We start from the raw sequence: 27823 nt of genomic DNA on the forward strand, positions 1-27823 counted from the left end.
CACCGATCTGAGCTTCACTTATGATTTCACAACCCCCGCAACACGGGGGGTCTTAATCCTAGTTATTATTATTTTGAAAGGTCAACTTAAAATAACACCTATCTCGGTTAGAAACACCTAACATGGAGAGTTACAAACAAAGCAGTGGGTTCAAACTTCTAAGCCACTCTACTGAGTATATATAAAAGAAATTTACAATTCCTAGACGAAAGTCATTTTTTTTAGAAAGACCAATTAACAATTTTATTAACAAACTAGCAAGACGCTAAAACCACCAAAAATACACCAACACCAAAACGAGAACTATCGCCACAGAAAAACAAACAACAAACCAAACCTACCAACAGCATACAACAATCAAGACCCGAACACAGGCGAAACCTACACTTTGAATCGACTCCAATCCTCCCAAGTAAGCCCTTTTTTTCTCCCCCTATGCTTTATCCAAAGAAATCCCAACACTTTTATCTCCTCCATCAAGTTTGAAATCTGAGTCGGGGTTCCTCTATGGACTAGAGCATTTCTTTTTTTCCACAAACACCATGTCGCTATCAAACACACCGCATGAAACACTGAAGCTTTATCCTGCTTAAACGTCGAGTATTTATCGTTTTCCAACAAGTCACGGAAGCTAAACATAAAGAATGAAGGCACCTTACACCATTAGGCAAGTACGCTCCACATAGACTGCGCGAGACCACACGAGATGAACACATGTTCAACCGTTTCCTCTACCTCCCCACAGAACGGACACATATTCGAGGCCACCGGGATGTTTCTTCTAACCAAAGCATCAAAAGTTGGTAACCGACCCAACAACGCCCTCCAAGCCACAAAACTAACTTTTTTTGGGACCAACCGGTTCCACTCAAAATTATAATCGGGCGTAACATAAGACTTCAAAACGACCATTTCCTTCACCCCTCTAACAGAAAATCCTCCTGATGGGTCATAAGTCCACGTAACATCCTCCTCATTATTAAGTATAACCCCTTGGCAAATCCGGAGCAACCCTCTCAAGTCCTCAACCTCTTCCACCCCAGCTGGCTCTATAGACCAATCCCATTGACCACATATCCAACCGTCAATCATGAGCAGCCGATCAGCTACAAGACACCTTTAGACTTTTCCAACCCAAAGAGTTTTGGAAACCGAACACCCAACGGACCCGACCCAGCCCAATCATCTAACCAAAACCACGTCTTTCTACCATTTTTCACCATGTGTTGGAAACAACTTCCCAACTTGACACCAGCCACACTTAAAACCGAATCAATTTTCACTATACGACTCCACGGACCTGGGTTTGACAATTTGGCTGGGATGCTCGACCAAGATCTGGAGGAATGGTGTAACGCCCAAATAACCTTCCACCATAACATACCTTTTTTTTTCTAAGAGCATTCACATCCCATTTCATATATTTTTCCTATAATTTAGCTAAAAACACCATTTCATAAATTTATTTATCATTTTTCAAAATTCTTCCACATTCTATTTCCTATTCATATCCATAAATTAATTCTTTATTATTTTTTCTCTTTTGTCTTATTATATAGTAAATGGTGATTAGGAGATCGATATGTGATATATTATATGGTATGGATAAAAAATAAGTCCCTATATATAATATATACACTTTTTATTTTATTTTATGGCAAGCTCAATTATTACTTTCTTCTATGTAAAGGTGGTATCCTATTCAGTCTTCAGTTTTACAACTGTTAGATATGCAAAAGGAATCAAAAGGATTTTGGTTCTTTTTTGTTGTTTTGTGTGATATATGAAGTGGGTATTAGTGTTCTTCAATTTTTATATTTGTAAAGACTGTATGACTAAAGATTGCATTCTGGTTTTAAACCTCGCCTAGTCATATTTGATTATTTTCGTAAACCAGTATATATGTTTGTATTCATTTATATTTCGTTCATTTAAAATCTAAATGAACAGTTCATGAGCATAAATAACGTAAACAAACATAATTAAACATTTATGACCACACGTAAACGAGCATAAATAAATATAAATGAACACACTCGGACTCAAAAGTCACAAGCGATGAACTTGAAGACCAACTATGTTTCCTAATTGATTCGTAATTATAGTTGTTAATGTTTTGACTAACATGTTTTGTTAGTCTATATAAACCGAGTCATGGTTTGACATTATAGGACACATGAGATGCAACCAAGTTTAGGTTCATCAAAAATCAAACCGAGTTAGGGTTTGAGATATTTTAATCATTTTGAGATAGTTTTCTTGATCAATAAAGTGTTTAGGAGTTAGCCAAATATGATTTCGTTTTGATGAGTTATATCAATTCGATCTTGACTTAAATGAACACAAACGAACAAATATAAAACATTTCGTAGATTCAATGTTTCATTCGAAAAAAAAGGAACATAATGAATGAACATAAACACACATAAATGGATCAAAATATGTCCAAATGTATAAATCTTAAATAAATATAACAAATCTCATAACAATAAATTAAATAAAACTTACAAAAATATATTCACGATAACGAAAACGACACAAGTTTTAACACCCCCACCCCCTTCCATCCGTGTAATACGGGGGCTCTAAGCTAGTAGTTTATATAAGGGTAGAAAAACAAATAAACAAATATATATGAAAAGTAAAATATGTATACATCGACCTAACCGGACGCATGTTAATAGACGTAAACGAACGATTCACGAACACAACTGGTTCGTGTTCATTCCTTAAACTTACCAAACATAAACAAATTTTTGACTAAATAGTTCTCCAAACATTTGATTCATTTACAATCCTATTATCACAAACCTGTTTTCAACTTTTCATTGCCATTCTTAGATTGTACGGATTAAAATTGTTGGGCCAGTAATGACCAATGAAAGCACAACTGAACCAGTTAACTTGGCCCAAAGACAATCAGATAGGTTCGTTCAATAGACCCACCATCTTCTGACCAATTGGGCCCGACTTCCATAACGGGTTTTAAATTTATAATGTGGACACACAATTTAGAAAAGCCCGTATATAATTTTTTTTTTCTTTTAGTATTTTTAATCAATAAATTAAAAGTATATTATTATTAGTTTTGATTAATAAGGTTATTGCAAAAGATATTCGGTTAATTCGTTTATTTGTGGATTATAGACGTAGTACAATTCAAGCCCTTTTTAAGTTTATAAATCAAATAGGAATTCACGTCTAACAAAATTCCAATAAGTTCATTAACTTTTAAAAGAGAACGGAGAAAATAGGGTGTGCACAGCTCGGTTCGGTTACTAGCCTTAACCAAGTTAAACGATCAACTTTCGGTTAATGAGTTTGGTTTATTCAGTTAGTTTTTTTGGTTTTCAGTTCGTGTTATAAATTTTACTTAGAAATACATAAAATAGATATCAAAATATATGAAATGCGGGTATAAAATATAAAATAGTGGTATAGAAGCTAGAATTAATTAAATATAATTTTGAATGGTTAGGTTCGGTTAACCGAGGATAGAAATATAACCGATAACCGATTTTCGCTTAATTTGGTAATCAATTAATTTCGGTTATGTTTTGTAAGTTTTTGATTCAATTCGCTTAATGTTTCGGTTATTGCTAACCTCTAGGGGAAAGTAATGTGTAAATTATACCAGTCGAAACATTTTATGGCAGTTTTCAACTTTTATACTACTTTACATGAAAGAGAAAAATATAAAGAGAGGTTTTAATTATGGTGGAGTTCCATAATTTATATATGTATTAACCATAACTAAACAATAAAAACAATTATATAAAAAATGATAATTAAATCACAGGCTTCTCAATTGATCAAGTTTTCAATTTTTCTTTAATTCTTTTTTTGTCAAGCTAAATTTCTATTCCTATGGAGGTGAAGGGTACTAGCAAAATTCCTATAGTTAGGATCAACCCCGGACCACCACATGAAGAAACCCTTACAAGAAAAGCCTCAAACCACAAGACCAGTTATGGTAGTTTTCAGCTTTTCTACTACTCCTAAGTTAGTATCCGCACAAAGACTAATGGTAGTAACAAGATCCTCATTTATCGTCAAATTTGCACGAAATGAATCCGATAATAACACGTGTAGGAAACCGATCATGCTATAGTTTCCTTTTCTTAATAAAACTCAAATATTAAACTACTATCCTATGATTTAAGTTTAAATCATGTACAAACATGTGTGTTTTGTTTGTCCGATGATGCACAATATATATTACTATTCAGTAATCCTTTTACAATAAACAACAAGAATTCCCTAAAAAGGTGGGAATTCTTGCGTGGCGTGCCGAAATGGAGAGGATTCCGTCGCTTACTTGACTGTCTAGGCGAAATGTTCCGGTTGTTTCCACCCTTTGCCCATTATGTGGGGAATACGAGGAATCGACGGAGCATTTGTTTGTTTCATGCGGGTTCACACAGACGGTTTGGAGCATTATTACAAGTTGGTGTAAGGTACCTACGTTTTTCGCATTTTCTTTTCGAGACATTCTGGATCTTTACAAGTTTTCACGGTTGCCGAGAAAGAAGGCAAAGGTGTTTCACGCTATTTGTCTTATTACAATTTGGAGTATTTGGAAAACGAGGAATGCGTTGGTTTTTGAGTTCAAGCCGGCTCGGTTGCATAGCGTGATTGGTGAGATTAAATCTTTGGGTCTCTTGTGGGTTCGTAGCAGGTCAAAAGATTTGAGCTTATCTTGGGATAGATGGAACGCTTTTGATATTTAAGTGTTTTGTTTTACAATGTTTTTAGGTGGTTTGGTATTTGAGCGGCATGGCCACTGATTGTAATAGGGTGGTGTTGGTTTCTTTTGGTATGTCTAGCTTCTTGCTAGTCGAGGGTGTATATTGTTTTTCTTCACGTTAGACTGAGGGGTGTGGGGGCTCCAGTGGGAGCTCCAGCGGAGCCAAGAACCAATAATATTATGACGTGTGGCAGAGAGAGAAACTGGATAAGGGGGGTGTTGGAGCCCCTGGCCCCTGGTGTGGAGGGGCTCTAGCAGGGGCTCTAGCGAAATTTTTTTTATTTTTTTATAAATATATTCAAACAACATATTATTAAAAAAACACATAAATTATTAAAAAAAACACACATTAATAAAAAAACACATTAATATCTAAAAATAAAATAAAAATTAAAGTACTAAAAAGAAACATTCTTCTTATTCTTCGGCTTGGTCTTCTTCGATCAACCTCTTTCGGATACGTTTCTTTTGCTTTTCCATTAGCATTTGGTCGACCGGATGGAGGTTACTGAAGTCTCTAGTAAGAAAGTCCAAATCTCTCATTCGAGATTTTTCTTTTTTGTCATAAGAGATCACCTCCATGGTTTTGTTGAAGTTATTGAGGGATTCAACAAGATTGGCGATGTTTACGGCTTCCCCCTCAGCCGGTTTTTTCCTCTTGGCGTCCCTTCCCAATGGCCGCCTCCTCGGTGGTGAAGACGTTTCCTCCTCCGCAATGTTTAGGTCGAATCTAACGCTGCAATCCGACCCGGTTGAAGTGCTATACGCTCCAGACGAACTAGTTTTAGTCCGTTTCGGCCCTACTTCCGCATCAAAGTCCGGCGCCACCAGCTCAACCCACTTGGAACACTTTTTCAACCTGTCCCACAACTTTAAATCGTCCCACGTCTTCACCACCCCATACCTCCGCAAACACTCCTGCTTCCACTCTTCGACCGTGAAATTGTAAACCGCCAAATCATCACTGCCACTTGGTCTCATACGTACCGCTGTTCCTGTTGAAAAGATTAGTAAACAAGCCGACAAATTTTCTGATTTCGGACCACCGACCCGAAATCATATCGGCGTTCCGCTCTATACTCCCAACGAGCATGTGGAACGTCTCCATAACCTTTGTCCAAAAAATCTTTCTCTGTTGGTAGTCGGCTGCAAAATGAATAAATAAATTAAATTTCCATTTAACTTTTTTATTAAAAATCTAAAATAAAAACGTTAAAACAATTACCGCAATGCCGATCCTCATAAATGACTATCCAAGCCCGACACAAGGCTTCCTTCTCATCCGATGACCACGGAGTGGTTTTCCGTTTCATCCTCGGAGTCGGAGCCGGTTCCGACCCGTCCGTTGCAACTGGTTTTTTCCGGTGGACGCGTCTTTTAGGTTCCGGAGCTTCACCTTGTGATTCTTGTGTCTCCGGAACAACAAAGTTAGGAGACAGTTGTGTGTTGGATGGTTGAAAGCCGGATGATTCTTGCGGCTCCGAATAAAACATCGGCTGGTGCGGTGAGAAACCTATAAACGTGTTCAATGAATTGTCGTCAAGATAATCTGAATTAAGGTTTGGGAACCAATTTCCAGCCATTTTTTTAAAAAAAAGTTGAGAAGAAGAATTGATTTTGGGTGAAGGTTTGAAGTTGGTATAAAAATGGGTGAAATGAAGTATAGTTTATATAAAAAATATATATATTTTTTAAATTATTAATGAGCCAACGGCTCTTTTTTTGGGCCCTCCTCTCTCTCTTCTCCCGCTACCATGCTCACGCCTCCCTCTAGTGTTGGGTCCGTTGGCCTTGTTGGCCCGGTTTATTATATAAAGTCAAAAGAGGAGACGGGTGTGGGCGGTCAGGCCCAAGCCCGGCCCGGTTTAGATTTCTTGCATAATAATTTACTAAGCCTAGTTCAGTCTCTATATAAACAACATTATGTACTTGTAATATTCGGTCACTCAATAAAGATATACCTAGTTGCCACCCGTGGACGTAGGTCAGTTTAGACCGAACCACGTTAAATCCTCGTGTTCGTTTACTACTTTCGTGTGTGTGTTCAGTTTCGTGTGTGCGTTTAATCCTAACAAGTGGTATCTAGAGCTTAGGTTCGGATCACACGAAGAACACGGTGAACCAGTTCCGCGTGTCGCCGCCGCACCAGTGATCGGGGCTAGGGTTCCGCCGCGTTACCGCTAACTGCTGCTAGGGTTTCGCTGCCACCAGTTGCCACAGGTCAGATTCAGGTTGTCGATCTAGGTTTTCGGTGTTGGCAGCTAGCCGACGTATCCAGCGATCGACCGGAAGGTTGAAAAGGTCAGCGCTAGTTTTTTTTTTGGGTTTCGTAAAAATAAGGTGTTTGGGAATTTGGTGCTACGTGAGATTATACATAGGCAGATAACATAGCCGCCACCCACCTTTGCAATTGGCTTCATATATTGGTTTTTACAACAGAAAAAGACAAAAGGAAACAGTAGGTATTTTTTTTTTTGGTTGCTGTGTTTCATTGTCAAGGCAGAAAGTAATATATTTGATTACTTTGCTCGTGTTCACACCAATAAAAGAAGGCAGAAGTTTTGCGAGTCGAGATCCTACTTTGCAAAGTACGAGTCAATAACAGCAAATCAAGATCCTATTTTCGTTGAAGAACAGTTTCAAGTTAGAAGAAATTTAAAGAAACTTAGAACCAGTGCCAACCGCGTTTGTCAGGTTTATCGTTTCAGTTTAAAGTTTCGGTTTCTGATTTACAGTTCGTTATTCCGCTGCGGGTTAAATATGTTGATTTTTTAACAGAGTTCAGTAGAACAGTCGTTAAGTTCAGGTTCGTGTTGCTGTGTCTGTCTCTGTTTTTTATCCAGTTTTTCATTTTAGTCATTGTTATGGCAGAAGACGGAAAGTTTTCGATACAGAAGTTTGACGGACAGAAGTTCAGTTGGTGGAAGATGCAGATTGAGGCACTACTTTGTCAGAAAGACTTGGATGTAGTGTTCGAGGATGAAAAACCAGAAAAGTTGTCAGAAGCAGATTGGAAGAAGTTAGACAAGAAAGCTAGGGCTTGTATTACATTGTCGTTGTCGGAAGATGTGGCGTTTAACGTCATGAAAGAAACCACAGCCCATGGTATGATGGACGCACTATCCAACATGTATGAGAAGCCTTCGGCAGCGAATAAAGTCTATCTTATCCGAGAGCTAGTGACAACAAGAATGAAAGAGGGTGGGTCAGTTACAACTCATATCAATAATCTTAATTCGATCTTGTCCCGCTTAGTGTCAGTTGACATTAAGTTTGATGATGAAGTTCAAGGCCTCTTGTTATTATCCTCTTTGCCCGACAGTTGGTCGCAAACAGTGACTGCAGTTTGTAGTTCGTCTACAAATATTACTTTCGATGGGATTCGAGATCTGATTCTGGGAGAAAATTCAAGACGCAGAAGTTCAGGTGAATCATCAGGCAATATGCTAGTCACAGAAGGTAGAGGTAGGGGAAAACAGCGAGGCAGTGGGAGCAGGAAGAGGAGTCAGTCTAAGACTCGTAAGGATATTGAATGTTGGGGTTGTAAAGAGAAAGGACACTTCAGGAATCAGTGTCCGAATGGTAAGAAAGAGGTGAACGTTACAGAAGACGACACAGATGACGGGGTCAGTAGTGATGAGGCTTTGGTTTGTAGTGTTGAGAGTAGCGTTGATGCTTGGGTGATGGATTCTGGTGCATCGTTTCATGCCACTCACTGTAGTGAAACGATGAAGAATCTTAAATTTGGGGGAAAGGTTCGACTAGCGAATGATGATATTTTAGAGGTTACGGGTATGGGAGACGTTGATTTGATAACTTCAGCCGGTACTTCTTGGACTTTGAAAGACGTGAGGGTTATTCCAAGTTTGAAGAAACGTTTGATTTCAGTTGGGCAGTTGGATGACCAGGGGCACGATGTTAAGTTCGGGAATGGGCAGTGGAAAGTAGTCAAAGGGAATCTCGTTGTTGCTCGTGGCAAGAAAATGGGTTCATTGTATATGGTCGGCATGTCATCGAAAGGAGTGGATCCAGTTTTGGTGAAAGACAAAATCCGGTTCACCGAATCTCGTAGGCAGAAGAAGGTTCGTTTTGCAAGTAACAAACCCAGAGCCAAAGTGAAGATTCAGGATGAACGATCTAGGAAGGTTAAATCAGTTGGGGGACATCGTGACAGTGGGAGCACAGGTCGTGTTTCAGTTACAGTTCCAGGTCGACAGTGGATTAAGAAACCAGTATTCCAGCTGTAAAAGTCTCTCCAATGAATTACTTGCTGAATATGGAGAGTGTTTGTTCTCAGGTTATCTCAGGATCCGGTAGTTCGTTACAGTGGGAGCCGGTAGGGACAGAGAACGGGTCAGGGGCAGTTTCAGCCGTGACTGACGTGTTGGAGCTCCGGGGAGCTTCAACGGGCATTCTGGTTAATTGATGAGAAGGCGGTGGCAACTAGAAGAAGTTTAATGTTCAGATTACAGAAGTACAATCAGGAGTGCAGACGAGAGTACTCAAGGCCTCCGAGTGGGAGATTGTTGGGTCCGTAGGCCTTGTTGGCCCGGTTTATTATATGAAGTCAAAAGAGGAGACGGGTGTGGGCGGTCAGGCCCAAACCCGGCCCGGTTTAGATTTCTTGCATAATAATTTACTAACCCTAGTTCAGTCTCTATATAAACAACATTATGTACTTGTAATATTCGGTCACTCAATAAAGATATACCTAGTTGCCACCCGTGGACGTAGGTCAGTTTAGACCGAACCATGTTAAATCCTCGTGTTCGTTTACTGCTTTCGTGTGTGTGTTCAGTTTCGTGTGTGCGTTTAATCCTAACATCTAGCGCCCCTCTAGCACCCTTGGTGGTGTGGTGTTAGCGCCTGGGTGCGCGAGCGGAGGGGCTCTAGCGCCCCTGTTAAAACCCCCACACCCCTCAGTCTTATATTATATTGCTTTTGTTGGTTGTTAAAAAAAAACAAGAACCAATCATTTTAATAAGTTTTGAGATCACTTTATGTGGTCACGAGTTGCAAGTGGTTGAATACTTGAGTGAAGGGCCATGGTAGGGCCCAATTTTAGAAGGCACGTGATTACGTGTAGGAATTAACATAGTATACTATTGAAGTCACGGGTTTACTATGGGCCCGTAGTTTGGGCCGTGTCAAGCCATGTGCTTTTATGTGATTCAGGTACACACTAATAGTAACCAAACAACAAATATGGGCCCAGGATTGTGAGAGATGATTTTGACATTTTATGAAAATATACTATAATTGAGTTTGCTTAGGGTGGTTTTCTAAAGATTATATAATTGACTAACGTGAATAACTGCCATAAAACTTGTTAACTTAAAACAAGTTTAAAATGACGACCATATTTCAACTCCATGTGGCCAATTACAGATGGCGGTAGAGGGTCACCAATAACAAAAAATATATTTGTTTATTCTCGGTTTACATCAGTATAATTTTTATTCTTGACAACCTTAAACCTTAAATTAGTCATAAATGTTAAAAATTAAGTTGACCTTAAACCTTAAATTAGTCCAAAATAGAAAAAGAGTTAAAAGAGTATAACATGATAATTTATATTTATAAAATTTATGTATCTAAGTTAACCTATTAAAATTTGTAACCACATTTAAAATCCCAAATTCAAAATGAAAGTAAAAAAACAAATTCCAGGTCACCAACCCTAGATTCTAAAACTGTTATTTTCACTTATAATTAATAAAATTTGATAGTTATGATAAATCTGAAAATACAGTTTCGATCTTTCTTTCTTTTTTATTGTTTTTTTTTGTTTTGTCTAAACTCTAAATTCCCATATATGTTTTACTGAAAATTAAATTGTATTCAAATAATTTATATTTTAAAGTAATTTTCATACTAAATTCTATATATATATATATATATATATATATTAAAGTTTATGAAATAGAAAATGTAAAACTTACCACACATAAATACATAATGATAAAGTTAATATATGTTTACACTTTTACTATTTTTTTTAATTCTTTTTATAAAGTAAGTTATGTGAGTGATAGAGAAATCAACATCAAGGTATTGCAAATTTAGAGATCACGATAGACAACATAAAATAGTAACACATGTATAATAAAAAATGACAATAAGTTCAAATTCTTGATTTGGAAACAAGAATTTATGTTGGATGACATGAGAGATCAACATCAAAAGCTGCAAGTTCAAAGATTGGTACGAAAGAATCAACTGAACCCCAAAGCTGAGATGTTGTTGACCCCTCCTTCTACTGTTGTTTACTTTTCACTTTTATTTTTCACTCACCAGTCTCCTTCATTTCTCTATGTCTACAACCCTTTAACAAGAGGTGACAAAATGAACAAAATACATGGGTCATTAGTTACTTATTTTTGTTCCTTTGTCCCAAGTAAATTCCCAAGTAAACCAAGTGTTAAATATGATTATGAAATCTACGTGATTAAGTTAAGCCTAGTAACTTGTGTTTGTCATGGTTTACTTAACCAGCTTCGCTTGCACACGAAACTATTTTCCAGGAAAAACATCTGGAGGTGTAGTTGTACTGTAAAAGATGAACTCACGAGAGTAAAAGTTCACATGTTTGTATTTTTAATCCGCTAAAGAAAAATACACGTGTTTCTCTCAATTTCGTGATTGTAGTTTTCTTGTCGTGTTGAACTTAGGTAGAGACCTTAATTTTATGGTGATATTAAAAGAAACCATTCAGTCATTTGATTGTATATACTTTAGGTGTTTTTCTTGTTTTGGTGTTTGTTTTTTGAGGTTAGCTTCTTGCAACTCTTCCTGTTTCTTTTAATGATAGTTGACTGTTCCAAAAAAAAATTGATTCTATATAAAACTATGTTAGATGTCTTAATTAAAAGCAATTTGCACGGTTTAACAATTACATGCTAATTAAAATGGTTGAAATTATTGACAAACTTGTTGTACTTGTAACTTGCCATAATTCCGCAATTTGGCCACTAGTTAAAGACAATTAGTCTGCACAACTTTAGGAGAAGCCTCTTAAATCACTCATAGCCTCAATACTCAATAGAGTCTTTCGCATGGGTTCGCTAGACCACTTACAGTATGTAAACTTCCATTATCACTTAGTTCAAAGATTAGAAATTGATTGATGGGATCAAAATCCTCTTGTGAAAGTCCGAGTTTGTTTCGACTATCATGTCCGTGTAGGACACACGCATGTTCATGTTCGAAAATTTATGATTATTTAAACCAAGTTTTCACCCCTGTGCATGCGTAAGAAATAGGATAAAACACAACTAACGATGCTAAGCAACCTTTATTTCACAAAAAAACTGCAATATGTAAAATTGCATTAGGTCTAATGAAACTTCACCTAATGCAGCTTTTTTTGTGAAATAAAGGTTGCCTTATGCAAATTTTTTTGTTATGCATGTTGGCTTACCTATTTTAAGACTTACAAATTCTCGTCTAATTTTTATAACATTTTCACTTTTAAACACACCAATTTAAACGATGGTGGCTCATTCATTTTACCTCAAATTAGAATGCTTTTTTGTTAGTTGCGAAAAACTACTAACAATATATTAGTTAATTTAATAGTTATATAAATAATATTTACGTATATTATGATTATTATTATTGGTGTTCTAATTTAATGAAAATTGCGTTTTCTTTTATATATCATCAATGGTAGATATTATATACATAAAAGATAATAAAAGATACGGGGCCATAAGTGTGCATGAACCTTTGCGTTTTCTTACTTTATATGTATACTTGTTTTAAATTTATAAAAACAAATTGCCAATGAAAGATGCGAATTTAAATGTCCATAAGTGTGCATGAACTTTTGGTATTGGCTCCACTATTAATTTTTAACCAAAGGTACGGGGCCAACACGTACACATTTGATTGCATGGTGTACATGTTTAATGATCAAATAGGATCGTTGTGGGTTATGGAGATTTTTAATGTGGAAAAAGGCCTTTTGAAAGCTACTCATATAATAAAGAGAGAGAATATAAAAGGTGTTAATAGCATTAGGCTGAGGGGTGTGGGGGCTCTAATGGGGACCTTAGTGGGGGCTCCAGCCAATAATATTATAACGTGTGGCAGAGAGAGAAACTGGATAAGGGGGGTGTTGGAGCCCCTAGCCCTGGTGTGGAGGGGCTCCAGCAGGGGCTCCAGCGATTTTTTTTTTATAAATATATTCAAACAACGTATTATTAAAAAAACTCATAAATTATTAAAAAAAACACACATTAATAAAAAAAAACACATTAATATCTAAAAATAAAATAAAAATTAAAGTACTAAAAAAACATTATTTTTATTCTTCGGTTTGGTCTTCTTCGATCAACATCTTTCGGATACGTTCCTTTTGCTTTTCCATTAGCATTTGATCGACCGGATTTAGGTTACTGAAGTCTCTAGTAAGGAAGTCCAAATCTCTCATTCGACTTTTTTCCTTTTTGTCATTAGAGACCACCTCCATGGTTTTGTTGAATTTATTGAGGGATTCAACAAGATTGGCGATGTTTACGGCTTCCCCCTCAGCCGGTTTTTTCTCCTTGGCGTCCCTTCCCAATGGCCGCCTCCTCGGCGGTGAAGACGTTTCCTCCTCCGCAATGTTTAGGTCGAGTCCAACGCGGCAATCCGACCCGATTGAAGTGCTATACGCTCCAGACGAACTAGTTTTAGTCCGTTTCGGCCGTACTTCCGCATCAACGTCCGGCGCCACCAGCTCAACCCACTTGGAACACCTTTTCAACTTCTCCCACAACTTTAAATCGTCCCACGTCTTCACCGTCCCATACCTCCGCAAACACTCCTGCTTCCACTCTTCGACCGTGAAATTGTAAACCGCCAAATCATCACTGCCACTTAGTCTCATACGACCGCTGTTCCTGTTGAAAAGATTAGTAAACAAGCCGACAAATTTTCTGATTTCGGACCACCGATCCGAAATCATATCGGCGTTCCGCTCTGTACTCCCAACGAGCGTATAGAACGTCTCCCTAACCTTTGTCCAAAAAATCTTGCTCTTTTGGTAGTCGGCTGCAAAATGAATAAATAAATTAGATTTCCATTTAACTTTTTTATTTAACTTTTTTATTAAAAATCATTTTTAAAAACGTTAAAACAATTACCGCAACGCCGATTCTCAGAAATGACTATCCAAGCCCGACACAAGGCTTCCTTCTCATCCGATGACCACGGAGTGGTTTTCCGTTTCGTCCTCGGAGTCGAAGCCGGTCCCGACCCGTCCGTTGCAAGTTGTTTTTTCCGGTGGACGCGTCTTCTTGGTCCCGTAGCTTCACCGTGTGATTCTTGTGTCTCCGGAACAACAAAGTTAGGAGACGGTTGTGTGTTGGATGGTTGAAAGCCGGATGATTCTTGCGGCTCCGAATAAAACATCGGTTGGTGCGGTGACGACCATAAATCGTCGTCAATATAATCTGAATCTAGGTTTGGGTACCAATTTCCAGCCATTTTTTTAAAAAAAAGTTGGGAAGATGGGTTGATTTTGGGTTTTATTTTGAAGTTGTGGTGATTGATATGGGTGAAATGGGGTATTTTATAGATGAAAAAACGTTTTTTTTTAATTAAATAAGAGCCCAACGGCTCTTTGTATATGTCCAACGGCCACTTGCACACTCCCCGATGCCACGTTACTCTCTCTTCTGCCGCTATTCCACTCACGCCTGCATGATTTTTCGTGCTCGCGCCCCGCTAGCGCCCCGGTGGTGTGGTATTAGCGCCTGGGGGCGCGAGCGGAGGGGATCTAGCGCCCCTCCGCTCGCGCCCCCAGGCGTTAACACCACACCACCAGGGCGCTAGCGGGGGCGCTAACGGAAAAAAAAAAGAGAGCGTGAGCTGGTTAGCGGCTGAAGAGAGAGAGAAACTTGCATTGGGTTTAGAAAAAGAGCCGTTGGGCTCTTAAATATTAAAAAAAAATATTTTCTTAAACTATAAATATATACTTTTATAAAATATACTTCATTTCACAATTATACACCTTTCCTCCTAAAATCCTCTCAAAACTAACACAAAAAAAATGTCGTGGTACTCGTCTGATTCCAACTCCTTCGAAGAGGATGATTTGCTTCTTCATGTAGGGGGAGTTTTGACCGCAACCGTGGTGGATCTCTTGCAAAATCAAGCCCATCAACCTCGAGTCCCGAGAGTTAGAGCACCACCTCGTGATCGTGATCGATCGGGTGCTAATGATACTTTGATTAGGCATTATTTTAGTGTAACACCCCGACCGATGGCGGATTATACATCGGGGCGCCACGTATTGTTTCATTACTCGTGACACTATTTGGGTGTCAATATTTAATAAATACATTTCATTGCGCACGCGCAGAACATGACATAAAGTAACATAAATCATATCATAACTTAAAATATTCAAATAACATAACTTGTCTTGTTACATTTTAATCTAGGTCCAAACAAAAAGGAAACATCCTACGCGTCCAAGAGATTCCCAAAAGCAGCTACAGCAAACCTGAACATGTGTTAAAATAAAACATCAACACTTGTGTGTCGGTGAGAAATCAAGTTTAATAGATATAAATGGATAATAACAAACACTGCGCGCAACATGTGCTTAACTGGGGTTTAACATAGGGTGTAATCAGATTGTGATCAAGCCTAAATAGATCATAGCTCATAGTTCAATCCGTGCTCCCAATTGAGCACAAAAACAATAAATCATACGTGCATGTGTAAAAAAAACAAGAAAACCGTAAACGATAGGTCTCCCGTGTTCATCTAATGGATCCATGAAACTTCGGAATAGGCCGAACAAAGCGGTTAATGATTCACACATACAAATAAACAGCCAAGTAAACGTCCATAACACATGGGGTTTTGCGCACATAAATTTCATAAACAAGTTTAAGACTCAAGTTGTACGAACACATGAACATCCCAAAACGTAAAAATTAAAAGGGGATTAAGTACGAGATTACTCACCTGAAAAAGGTGTGTTGAAAGATAATGCAAGAACCAACTTTTAAACAAGCACAAGTTAACCTATAAATAAGAGGTTATTGGTTTAACGATTGGTTTTATGTCTTGAATATAAGCAGTAAGTATCGATTTCTGTTAGTTAAACAAATTAAAATATATATATTTATTTTTACCGAGATTCTGGGCAGAACAGAAGAGGAGACGGAGGCAAAGAGAGGCGCTGAGGATCTTCGACAGAGAGCAAAGGGAGAGATATTTGGGGAGTGTCAAGTGTAGTGTGTGTAGTGTCAAAAGAAAATAGCTTAATTTATAGGAAAACCCTAGGGAACACAATCCCTTAAAAGGAGGAAAAGATCTTATCAAATCAAGCAAAAGATATTAAAAAGCACAAGAAAACAAAAGCAAAAGATATCCAAAGATATGCCGGCAGCTGCAGGGGATGGGGAAAAGCTGACAGGTTAAAGGTCAAAGCATGGGAGGTGTCAGATAAAGCACTGTTCAAGACATGCAAAAGAAGATTTCAAAAGATTATGCCAGTCACTTTTTCTGTCAACCAATAGGATTGGTGCGCATGCTGCGCCGAAAGTGGCTTTTCGGACAGATGTCGGAACTGACCTAAAGAGCTCAAACAAAAGATAAGGTATTCAAAAGCATACAGGCTGACCTAAACTGAAGAAAAGACTTAAGGTCTAGCGCGAGAAGACTCGAGCGCACGCGCGAGGGCGAAGGCAGACAAAGAACAATCCTTAGCGCGTCGGGTCGGATTGGGCAGACGTCACATTTAGCCCTCAACCGGTATACGAGGAGTCGGATTTTCGAACTCGTTTCCGAATAAGCAGAAAATTGTTCATGCGTTTAGCAAGTGATTTAGAGGTACGGTATCCCTTTTTTCAACAAAGGGAGGATGCTAGTGGTCTCCCCGGTTTTACCTCTCTTCAAAAATGCACGGCTGCTATCCGTCAATTAGCGTACGACATCTCGTCGGACGCTTTGGATGAGTATTTACAGATGTCGAAAAGGGTTGCACGTGAATCCCTTCATTTTTTCTGCCAAGGTAAAAATCATTAATTTTAGTTTTTATTAAATATTTATTACATTTTTTAATATATATTATATGTTTATAGATTATTTTATATACGTAGGAGTCATATCGATTTACTCTCGGAGATATCTGTGTAAACCTACAATGTATGACATCCAACGCATATATGAGGTGCACGCAGAAAAACATGGTTTTCCTGGGATGCTAGGTAGCATCGATTGTACGCATGTTGGATGGGCTATGTGTCCAACGGCCTGGCGAGGTCAGTTCCACCGTGGTGATCATGAAGGCCGACCCTTATACTTGAGGCGGCGGCGTCACAGGATCTTTGGTTTTGGCATGCTTTTTTTTGGTGTTGCTGGGTCAAATAACGACCTTAATGTTATCGATCAGTCACATTTGATCAACGACCTTATCGACGGGGTTGAACCACCTCAATCTTTTGTTGCAAATGGAGAACTCTTCAAGTACGGGTACTATCTGGTCGATGGTATTTACAACGAATGGGCTTTGTTAGTTCAAGCTTTTACAGATCCAATCGCCGATAAACGGAAGTATTTTAAAAAGAAGCAAGAGTCTGCTAGAAAAGATATTGAAAGAGCTTTTGGAGTTCTGAAAAAACAATATTATGTGCTGGCGAACCCGATACGTTATTGGACTCGGGAGAGGATAATGGACGTCGTCTACACGTGTCTGATCCTACACAACATGACGTTAGAAGACGAGGGCAAAGCTATCTGCCAAAACTACCAAGGTGACATTCCGCCAAAACCGTCCACAATCAGTGATCAACAAAGACTTCATAACTTAGCAAATATCAAGAGCCGTGAGATACACGGGAATCTTCGACATGAGTTGGTTGAACATTTGTGGGCGAGGCGACCCGATGATCTTGTATTAGATTAGTGTTATTATTAAGTATTATTGTTTGTTTAATTTTTAGTATGTTTTTTTTTGTAATTTGAATTTTAGATATTAATGTGTTTTTTTTATTAATGTGTGTTTTTTTAATAATTTATGAGTTTTTTTAATAATACGTTGTTTGAATATATTTATAAAAAATAAAAAAAAATTTCACTGGAACCCCTGCTGGAGCCCCTCCTCACCAGGGGCCAGGGCTCCAACGGGGGCTCCAACAACCCCCTTATCCAGTTTCTCTCTATGCCACACATCATAATATTATTGGTTGGAGCCCCCACTAAAGCCCCCATTAAAGCCCCCCACACCCCTTAGTCTTAGACACAACACCTAGTATTGGTGATTACTTGTCTTTCTTTTAGTTATCAACTTGGAAATTGTGTTTTTAATAATAGATTAATACTATGTTTAAGAAAGTTCAAAACTTACACAAACCCACACACGCATAGAAATGTTATCCTTGCGCTTTGTGTCCAACAAAGCCACTAAGCAAAGCCATTAGAAGAGTTGATGTAATTAATTTGATTTGATGAGTTGATGTAATCTAATTTGATTTGATGTAGATTAGATGGAATGGGATAGTGATCATGACAACAAAGCAAACATACTAGTTAAAGAATTGCAATTTTGATTTTGAAGGCCGAATATATTAAACTAAAATGGAAAACTTTTAATTAGTAGCTAGGAGCTCAAATACATTCGAAAAGAAAAAGAGACATAACCATGTGCAAACGGGACCAGAACAACCTAATCTTACAAATGAAACTTAATAAAATTGAACATACACCAAGTTTCTCAATCCGAATTACTTCTTCTCAGGTTTTTCGCTCATAAGAATGATTGAATGAATATTCTTTAAGATCCATTATCAACTTTGAGATCGTTTGTTCTTTGCTCGTTAAAACTCTTTCATTTCCCCATTTCCAAATCTTCCAAATTGCCACCGCAAAAATTGCTTGAATCGCTTTAATTCTTTCTTCTCTTTAGATAACCGCTGTTTCATAGGTAACTATAGTAATTCTTGAACCAAATACATAGTTTTGTTGAAATTTAACTCACATGAATATCACCGTGACACCGTCCAAACGATCATTGCAAAGCTATAGTTAATTTGTTGGCGTGTTGAGGTTTCCGGATAGAAACCACACAATCCACAACATTTACGCCAACGTAATAGAAAAACGAAAAGCAAAAACTTTGTAAAAGAAAAGGAATAATAAAAAATGGATAAATATGATACACTACTTATCCCCTCTACCCAATCGCAATATTTATTTACTATTTTTTTTCTTTTTATTAGATACTCAAAATATTTATAGATATAATGAATAAGTAGAGATAAAAATGAAGATTCTCATGTAATTCAAACAAATAGAAGAAATTTCCAAATTTTACATATGAAAGATATATATAATAGAGATTGTATATATTTACAGAGAGGGAGAGTTAGAGAATAAAGATGATGCTTAAAGAAGAATGACAAAAATCTTCAAGTGTCATCTGACATGAAAACAAAATCAAACAGAAGAAAGAAGAGAGAAATGTGATAGACGTGTCATGTCTTTGTATTTTCAATTAAAATCCATTATTTGAACCTAGCTAAATATGTTTTCATACAAAGGTTATTTTTAGCATAAAAACTAGAGTAGATTCTATGCGTTTAGTCATTCAATATAATAATATGGCTTGGGTTATACACACACCAGGAAGGTTATTCAAATACCATGAGAGCATGTACGGGTCGTACATACTCTATATGACTCGTATTGGTGCATACACAAGTAATTTTCGGTCAGGAGTGTCAAGTTTTATTCATTTTTACTGTGTAGCCAATATACGAGCCGTATAGGGCTATACGACTCGTATAGAGTCTTTTTGACACGTATAGGTGTTTTTTACCTTTAAGATTAGTTTAAAATTACAAAATATTACAAATAACATCCGAGTTGGTTATAAAATAGAAACACATATTTTATTAACAAATATTTTTCTCCATACATAATAACCTACAAACAACATGAGCAACATGTATAATCTTACAAAGCAACACACAAATCTTACATTGTTAGAGCAAGAAAAGTTGATACATCGTCTATACGGGTCGTATACCATCTAAACGGCTCGTATAAACCAAAAATTAATTATAAATCTCTAGTCAAAGTACTAGCTGACATGTTGTTTATATGAGTCGTATAGACCCTTTATGGCTCGTATAAGTCAGACGAGTTAAATGGGCTATACGGCTCGTATAGACTGCAAAAGGCTGCCACACCAAGGAACCGGTGTTTGAATATAACCACCCAATAATAATGATAAATTATTACATACAATTCTTCATTTAAGTCACATTAAAAAGTTCTTTAAAATTCATTTACTTCTCTTTCTCTAGACTTACTATGGAGTACGGACTTATTTACAAATTTATGATGTTATTGTTAAAAATTAAACGTTATCACTCGATAATCTCTCACACACACAAATATATAGTTAGAACATGTGTAAACATCAAGGGCCATTTTTATTTTCTAATGGTCCTTTCTATGTGTGTACATATGTGGGTATTAATGTGTTATCACTTATATTGCTTTGAGAAAAGGTTACTAAAACGAGAAGAATAAAAAGGAAAGAAAAAGAAAAGTAGGTATATACATATAGATTTAACTAGAGATAAGGACAATTGAAGATGTAGAAACCCCACCTTTCACTATACTAATAAAGCAAAATAGACCCTCTACTATTGCCTCTTTCATTTTCATCACCTAAAAGTTCTCATCTTTCTTTCCTTTGTATTTCTTTAAGGTTGATAACTAAGTTTTGCAAACATATAATTATCATTGCACAAGAAATAATGCATCTCCCACATGTACTTCATGTACATATACTTGTACATTACTCTTGTCACTTCTCATACCCTACAAAAGCAAGCTTTTATTGGCAATTGTGTGGTTTATGTTTAATTTTCTTTTATCATATTGATATTGCCATTGTGGGGTTTAAGTTTATTTTCTTTTGTATCATATTGATATTGGCATTGTGGGGTTTACGCTTATTTTTCCTTTGTATCATATTAACCACCATGCCCTACAATCTCTTCAAATGTCAATCTCACATTCTCAATATAGTTGGTAATTGGTGGCACTTTATTTTCCTTTACACCCACCACTAATAAAGAACCAACAAAAGCTCAACTAATGTTTGTCATTGGTTTTGAAACTGGAGTTCAAGAGTTCCGCTTAACCAATTGTCATTAGACTTCGATAAATTTTTACAAGTACACTTCTGTCAAAGTTCCCGTGGTTTGGACATTTTAACTATTTGAATCCATTTCACAAATCTTAACCTTTTGAGTCTTCGTAGCTTCCAATTTAGATTGTTTTTATCAAATTAGCTAGTTGCAAGTTGCAACCAAAACTCCGATTAAACCCTTCCCATGCGAGGAATATTTTCTCTATTCATTATTTGACTCTCTTTTAAACCCTTCATCCTCGTATGCCATCGTCTTCTTTCCCATACCCAACCAGATTCCCTTAAACCCTTTGATGTTCCTCGTTCAAAGCTATGATGTCTGCAAAAATCGGGGACTTCAACAAATTATGGGCGGCACTTTAATTATTGTGCAAGATATATCCAATTTGTCACAAAAATATAGTACATAGGAACAAAAGTATGGGCGACACTTTAATTATTGTGCAAGATATAACCAATTTGTCACAAAAATATAGTACATAGGAGCAAAAGTAAGAACTTCTACAACAATACTGCTAACATTTTTTAACTTATGGGAAGGTTAAGACTTTTAGCCGTGTGCACGTTGCACATAAACCACTACACTAGATGGTTTATTTTTATTTTTCTAAATGCCAGGGTAAATTTTATAAATAGCACACAACTCTAGCAAAGCTCTAGGAAGTGCAAGAATAAAATTTACATAACATGGTACACCACAACAACCTTTCCATTACAAGGAGCTAAATTTGGCACTATTTTTTTCACCCAAGTGAGTGAATTTGCTTTAATATTGCCTATATTTCATTGCGTCCGAGTTTATTTTGTTAAAAACTTTATCATTTATCGGATTCCATATGAACCATAAAGTTGTTAAGATGATGCTTTGATCAAACTTTTTGCAAGTCTTGGATCTGATAGCATTTTTGTAGAATTGCAATCTGTTAGAGACCGAGTGTCCGACTCTCCAAGACTATATTCCTTTAAGCTAATTCACCATAACCCGGATACTACCGAGACATGCTATCCCGGCAAAGAAGTTTACCTTTTTAGGAACCCAATTCAACGTGTCGAATACATAGTTATCAATGGGGACTAAGGCCATTTCTATTATTCCTTTGATTTACTAGTTTATGAACAAAATCATGCTAATTTATGAAATTTTTACAGAATTGCAACTATGGCCTATTGGCTGTGGGGTTTGCATTGTGTGAAATCCACCAAAGAAGTTGATTGGGAAAGATGTAGGGTTGTTGAGAACTTGAGGGACATCAGACATAATAACATTGGACATTAATAAATGAGACGGTGATTTTTATTCGACTCGTTGAATTGGGTTTCTTAAAAAATAAGCATGATAAGTATAGATATAATAAAAAGGGAAAATTCCCAAAATAGCCTATTTATAGTTAGTGTTTCCAAGTTTATCTCTCATAATTCAAATTTCCAATTTTATCCCTTTGGTATCTCGTCGTCGACGACATGATAGCGAACACCGACGACGCGCTACCGAAACAAATAGGATAACGACACGTGGCACAAGTTGGCCGGAATAGGTCGCCGCGAAATGTTATATAACATGACGTCGGGACCCTACGTTAGTGATAACCTGACGCCGAGACCCTACGTTAGTGATAACGCTGAAACGACATGTTAGGTTATATAACATGACGCCGGGACCCTACGTTAGTGATAACGCATCGCTGCTACCCTGCGTTAGCAACATAACGCATCGCCAACCCTATGTCATACAACGCATCGGTAACGCATCGTCGGTGTTTGCTATCATGTCGTCGGTGTTCGCTATCAATGTCGTCAGCGACGAGATAACAAAGGGATAAAATTGGAAACTTGAATTATGGGGGATAAACTTGGAAACACTAACTATAAATGAGCTATTTTGGAAATTTTCCCTAATAAAAAATCAATATTCGACTAAAAACTTTTGTAAGTAATGAGTTAACTTTAAAAACTTAACTACGTATAAGCGAGTTTAGTGCTAAACGGTTATAATTATAGAATGTGGGAACTATACATAGTGCTAACTAGACATCGAAGATTCTAGTTTTAACTTTCAAGTAGTTTCAAGTGGTTGAGAGTTCTAGTTTTACATTAAGAATTTTAATTAGATATAATGACAAAATTTCTTGTTAGACAAAAATACGGGAAAAAACTAACTCAAAAACCTCTTAGGTTTATAATTACGATAACTAGGTCCTCACACTTATGCAACATTACATTAACAAGATAGTGTGTCAATTAGCTATTTAAAATATATATATAAAAAATCTATGACAAACAATTGGTTATTTTCAATCAAAATAAAATAACAAGGCTTTAATATTCATGGGAAACTCAAAAGTACAACCTTGACAGAACGAATTATAAAAAACTTAAAATTGGCGTCTAACATTAAGGTTTTTGGGAGACCACCTGTCTTGACATGGTTTAGTTAAAACAAATTGTGCACATTTACGAAATTGTTTTTCCTAGATACGATAACAAGATCTAGTTTGCACTGTTAAGAGACAACTAGTCCAAATTTACATATAAAAAACATATGTTAAAATTATTAGATAAGTTGGTGTGTTCTTGCTATGTTTCAATATAATTTAGAGTATCAAAGTCTTAAAATTCAAGCATGTTCAGAATCTCAAACTTCAAAAGGCTCCATTGAAATATCGCAGAACCTTTGTTTTATAGTCCAATCACAATAGGAACCTCTAAAACATTTAAGCGATCTTACACGTTTATTTAACATGCTTAATTATCAATTAAAACCGCTTTGGTTATCTAGACAAAAATATATGCCCAACAACAAAAATCAAGTAGCGGGTACTAGGATGTAACTTAGCTACCATTCAGAAATGAGAATCACCATCAACGAGATCCCATTAGTGAGAATCAAATATCAATAACGATACAACATTATTTGAGCTCAACCACAAAAGCTCCGCGAGATCACCCGTCAAAAAGAGCTGATGTCAGTGGCAACACATGCAATAGACAACTTTGCACGGACCAAGCTACGCAATGTCGGGAGAGGGGGAGTGGGGTTAACTGTTAGATTAAGTGAAAACTTTCACTTGTAAGGCTAACAAATGGATATTCTTATAACGCTCCACCACTTATACCCTGCTAGACGTTTTTCACCAGCCTCTTATACCAGACACCTTTTATTCCTTTGTTTTTATTTTCACATTTTCGTAGTTTTTTGGACATCTCATACAAAAAACTTCAAGCTTGAATATCTCATTTATCTTAACTCAATCCGTATTCATTACAAAACTTTTACTAACAAAATGCAAACATGGTAACCAACAATTACATTAATAACGTTTGCAAAAAATTATTTGTAGTCAAACATTAGTGGGAAAAAAAAAACACATCTTCACTATTTTTATTATAATCACATAACCATATTACTTAAAACATGTATAATTTTTTAGAACTTACTTCATATTGACAACCACTTTATTGTCTATTCAATGAAAGCATAGTAAAAACTTTCCAACATTGTACAAGTATCAAATTGTACAACTTAAATACTTCAAGGACTTAAAACATAAGATCCACAAAACCCATAGTCACATCAATAAACATTCGCCTTTAAAAGGTCCACTTCCGTATATTCATTACAACCCAAACTCCTTTTACCATTCTCTCTAGATTCAATCTTACACAACATCTCACTTCCACAATGGATTACGATTACGACTACGTAACCTCTTATATTATATCCTACTAAATTCAACATAATTTTATTATTAATTGTTGTTCATTTGATTCAGTTTATGTTTTTACAGGAGTACAAGAGAAACAATGTTCCGGCCTTTGGAAGCTGGGACTGTAACGATAATCTGCCGTTCACTCAGTGTTTTGAGTCGGCTAGACAAGCTGGGTTGCTACGGTATAGCTATTCTGAAGACCGTGATCTGTATGTTACTGGTGATTTGTATGATAATAATGTTGTTACTCCGGCTATGATCGTTGTTCCTCGTCGGACGGTAATTTTATATCTTCTATATCTTATTATTATTATTATTATTGAGCATAAATAATGGGGGACGATAAAAAGTTATATTATTTAGTTTTGGTCTCTCTTTTCTATTAAATAATGATTATTGCACAAAAGTTCTATTATATGATAAAACATTAAAACATCTTTCACAATTATGTGATATTATTAACTTTTGTAAAACATCTTTGACAATTATGATATTATTTAACTTTTTATAAAACATCTTTGATAATTATATGATATATTATTTAAAAAATATATTTTGAAACAACATTTATTTACCTTTGTAATTAGGGGTGTGTAAGGTTGGTTCGGTTTTGAGGTAAAACTGAACCAAAACCGAAATGGTTGTTTTCTGTTTTAAAAGCTGTTTGGTTTTCATTTAATTCGGTTTCGGTTTTTTCTATTTTCATTTGGGCGAAAAAAAAAAGTTAGGCAAAAAAGTTAAAAAAAGTTAATTTGGACCTAAATGTTTTTATTAATTTATAATTAATTAATATATTACTTAAAACTTAAAACAAAAAATAAAAGTCTATTAAGTTCGGTTCCAATACGAACACATAGAACCAAAAATCAAAACGTAAGTTTTCGTTTCGGTTCGGGTTTGATTAATTTGGTTTAGAGTCCGTTTTTCAACTTTCATGTACACGGCCAGTGTCATACGCGGATCACTAACCTACCAACCTGGTTTCATATATCTTGGGTTTAATTTTGCTTTACTTGTTAAGTAAACTCTGCATTAACAATTGTACACTCACTAATAAAATATAAAAACCTGAATATAATAAAAAGTAGTCTCTTTTAGTCTTTTTAATCTTTAAGCTTTTAGAGTGTTAAAGTTTGACTAGTACGTTATGGTACAACAGCGTAAAGCAGGCTACCCCCATGTGAATGAAGAGAAAAAAGACGCATGGGTGGTCTGTGACTATGAGTACAACTACAGTTACAACTGTGACGCAAAAGAACCACCTAGTCCTGTCAGTGTAGCAACTCCACCACCACCGCCACCCAGACAACCCAAACGACCGGTCAAACCTAAGGCAGTCGATGGAGATCTTTACCGGATATCGCCGGTGCTCTTCCGTGCCAAACCTAGAAGGGTAATTTCGTAATTTTACTATAATAATATTATTTATTGGGGTGGTGGTGTTATTATTATTATTATTATTAAACTGAAATGAAATGATCACACATCACGAGTCCGCTGACACGTTTGCATCATTTCCCCGCAATTTTAGGCACGTAAACACGCATTTTTGTCTAGTTACATAATTAATATATGGGGCCCACTTTTACTATGCTTAAAGTCAACATTATTTTCGTTGTAAATCACACTTATATTATTTTATTTCAAATGTTGTAAAAATGCAAGGAAAAGTCTTGACATGACATGTTAAAATTTTTGTACTAATTAAAAATTTACATAGAAAAAGGTAAATCTTCAAACCTAGTTTTAATATTTATTTTAAAGTTTATTCTGGGAGTAAACAAGTCGAGCCGAGTTTAACACTTTAGCCTATACTTGGCTCGTTTTGATTTAAAAGAGCTCAAGCTCGAGCACAGCTCATTTCAAGCACTTTCTTTTTCAATAATTTTAATTATTTTATATTTTTTGATAAATCCTTTAACTAGCCTAAACTTAGCTCGAATTCGTGTAGAAAACTTAAACGGGCAAAAGCATATAGAAAGCCAAGCAGGGAAAACTTAAAAATATACAAGAGTTGGTAAGACTTCACGAGCCTAAACGAACTTCGTATAAGAGTGGTGATTGTTATCTTTTACCATTTACCAAATAAATAAAACCGTAATTATTATTTTAATATATCTAAACGAAAGTTATTTTTTATTAAAAACTATCCATGTTTTCATTAAACAAGTAGCCATGTTTAATTCTAGGACAAAACAAAGAGTCATTTTGATGTACTGTAGTGTGACAAAAGATAAGTCAAAATAGAACGGTGTTGTTTACAGTGTTTTTTTGTGTTAATGCAGAAGTGGGGATTGTTTTCAAGCTGCATGCAGCCAAGTTGTGTTATGTGAAGTGAAGGTACATATTATTTAGGGGATTATTAATGCAAGTGAAGTGATTATTACAAAAAGTTAAAATGGTAGGCTACTGTTTTGGTTTGTAATTGGGCCCGTGATCCAGGCCCATGAGGGACATGACACTATTATAATGACTTGACATCTGTTGATTCAGAGTGTCGTAAGAGTGATGATGATTGATGTGATGGTGATGATGATATTAAAGCTGTTTCCCAAAAACACTTGTTGGTTTTGTTAGCTTTTGTTGGGAATCTTTCTTTCCAATTTCTATTTTTATCACTTTTTTGTAATTATTTATTTAGTAATGGATGAGTATGGTTATCTTTTATAATTTGTTTTTATCATATTAAGTCACATCCTTTTATATTTGATTTTCTTTTCAAGATATGATAGTGTGACATTTGAAACAATTAGGTGTTTAGGTGTTTATATTTGAAAGTTTTTAAACTAGATTTGAATCCGGGTTGAGGGAATAATTTGTAGGGGTGAACATGTCTTAATGTTAATGAGGGAATAATTTGTAGGGGTGAACATGTCTTAATGTTAACCGACAACTGGATCGCCACTAAATCAAATTAAGTGATAACCTAGATTAACCGACGATTATGGTTAACGTTTTTTGTTTAACCAAATCGGCTATGGTTATAAACTTATAATTAAGGGTGTCTTGTTAATTGAACGTTAAATAATTATATTTAGCCTAGAAAGACATACCAGTGTAATAGTCGAGACTAATTATGTTGATAAATTATTATAATCATTAGGTATAAACTACGAACACATTATGCTTACCACAACTCTTTAACAATCGCAATAGCATCATGCTTACCACACCAAACTAACCAAAATCAACAATATGCTTACC

General features: G+C 36.2%; 2 protein-coding genes across 2 annotated transcripts; one reads left to right on the forward strand and one right to left on the reverse strand.

The window, feature by feature from the left end:
* Positions 1-663: 663 nt before the first annotated feature.
* LOC143542280 (uncharacterized) lies at positions 664-1092 on the reverse strand. Its single transcript, XM_077034908.1, has one exon. The coding sequence runs from the start codon at positions 1090-1092 to the stop codon at positions 664-666; it is 429 nt and encodes a 142-aa protein (XP_076891023.1).
* A 23282-nt stretch (positions 1093-24374) lies between these two features.
* LOC143542295 (uncharacterized) lies at positions 24375-27232 on the forward strand. Its single transcript, XM_077034917.1, has 4 exons — positions 24375-24612; positions 24698-24898; positions 25779-26012; positions 26905-27232. The coding sequence occupies exons 1-4, from the start codon at positions 24592-24594 to the stop codon at positions 26950-26952; spliced, it is 504 nt and encodes a 167-aa protein (XP_076891032.1). The 5' UTR covers positions 24375-24591; the 3' UTR covers positions 26953-27232.
* Positions 27233-27823: the final 591 nt, after the last annotated feature.

Source organism: Bidens hawaiensis, unplaced genomic scaffold (genome assembly GCF_021521415.1).
Source record: "Bidens hawaiensis isolate Kalapana, Puna unplaced genomic scaffold, B.hawaiensis_p1.1 tig00012815_1, whole genome shotgun sequence".
Classification (NCBI taxonomy): Eukaryota; Viridiplantae; Streptophyta; class Magnoliopsida; order Asterales; family Asteraceae; genus Bidens; species Bidens hawaiensis.

Bases quoted from the DNA above. Each gene is read 5' to 3' on its own strand.
- LOC143542295 (XM_077034917.1), top strand. From the start codon at position 24,592: ATGGATTACGATTACGACTAC. The intron at 24,613-24,697 runs GTAACCTCTTAT...ATGTTTTTACAG, and splicing joins TGGATTACGATTACGACTAC to GAGTACAAGAGAAACAATGT. The intron at 24,899-25,778 runs GTAATTTTATAT...ATGGTACAACAG, and splicing joins TCGTTGTTCCTCGTCGGACG to CGTAAAGCAGGCTACCCCCA.
- LOC143542280 (XM_077034908.1), bottom strand. From the start codon at position 1,092: ATGATTGACGGTTGGATATGTGGTCAATGGGATTGGTCTATAGAGCCA.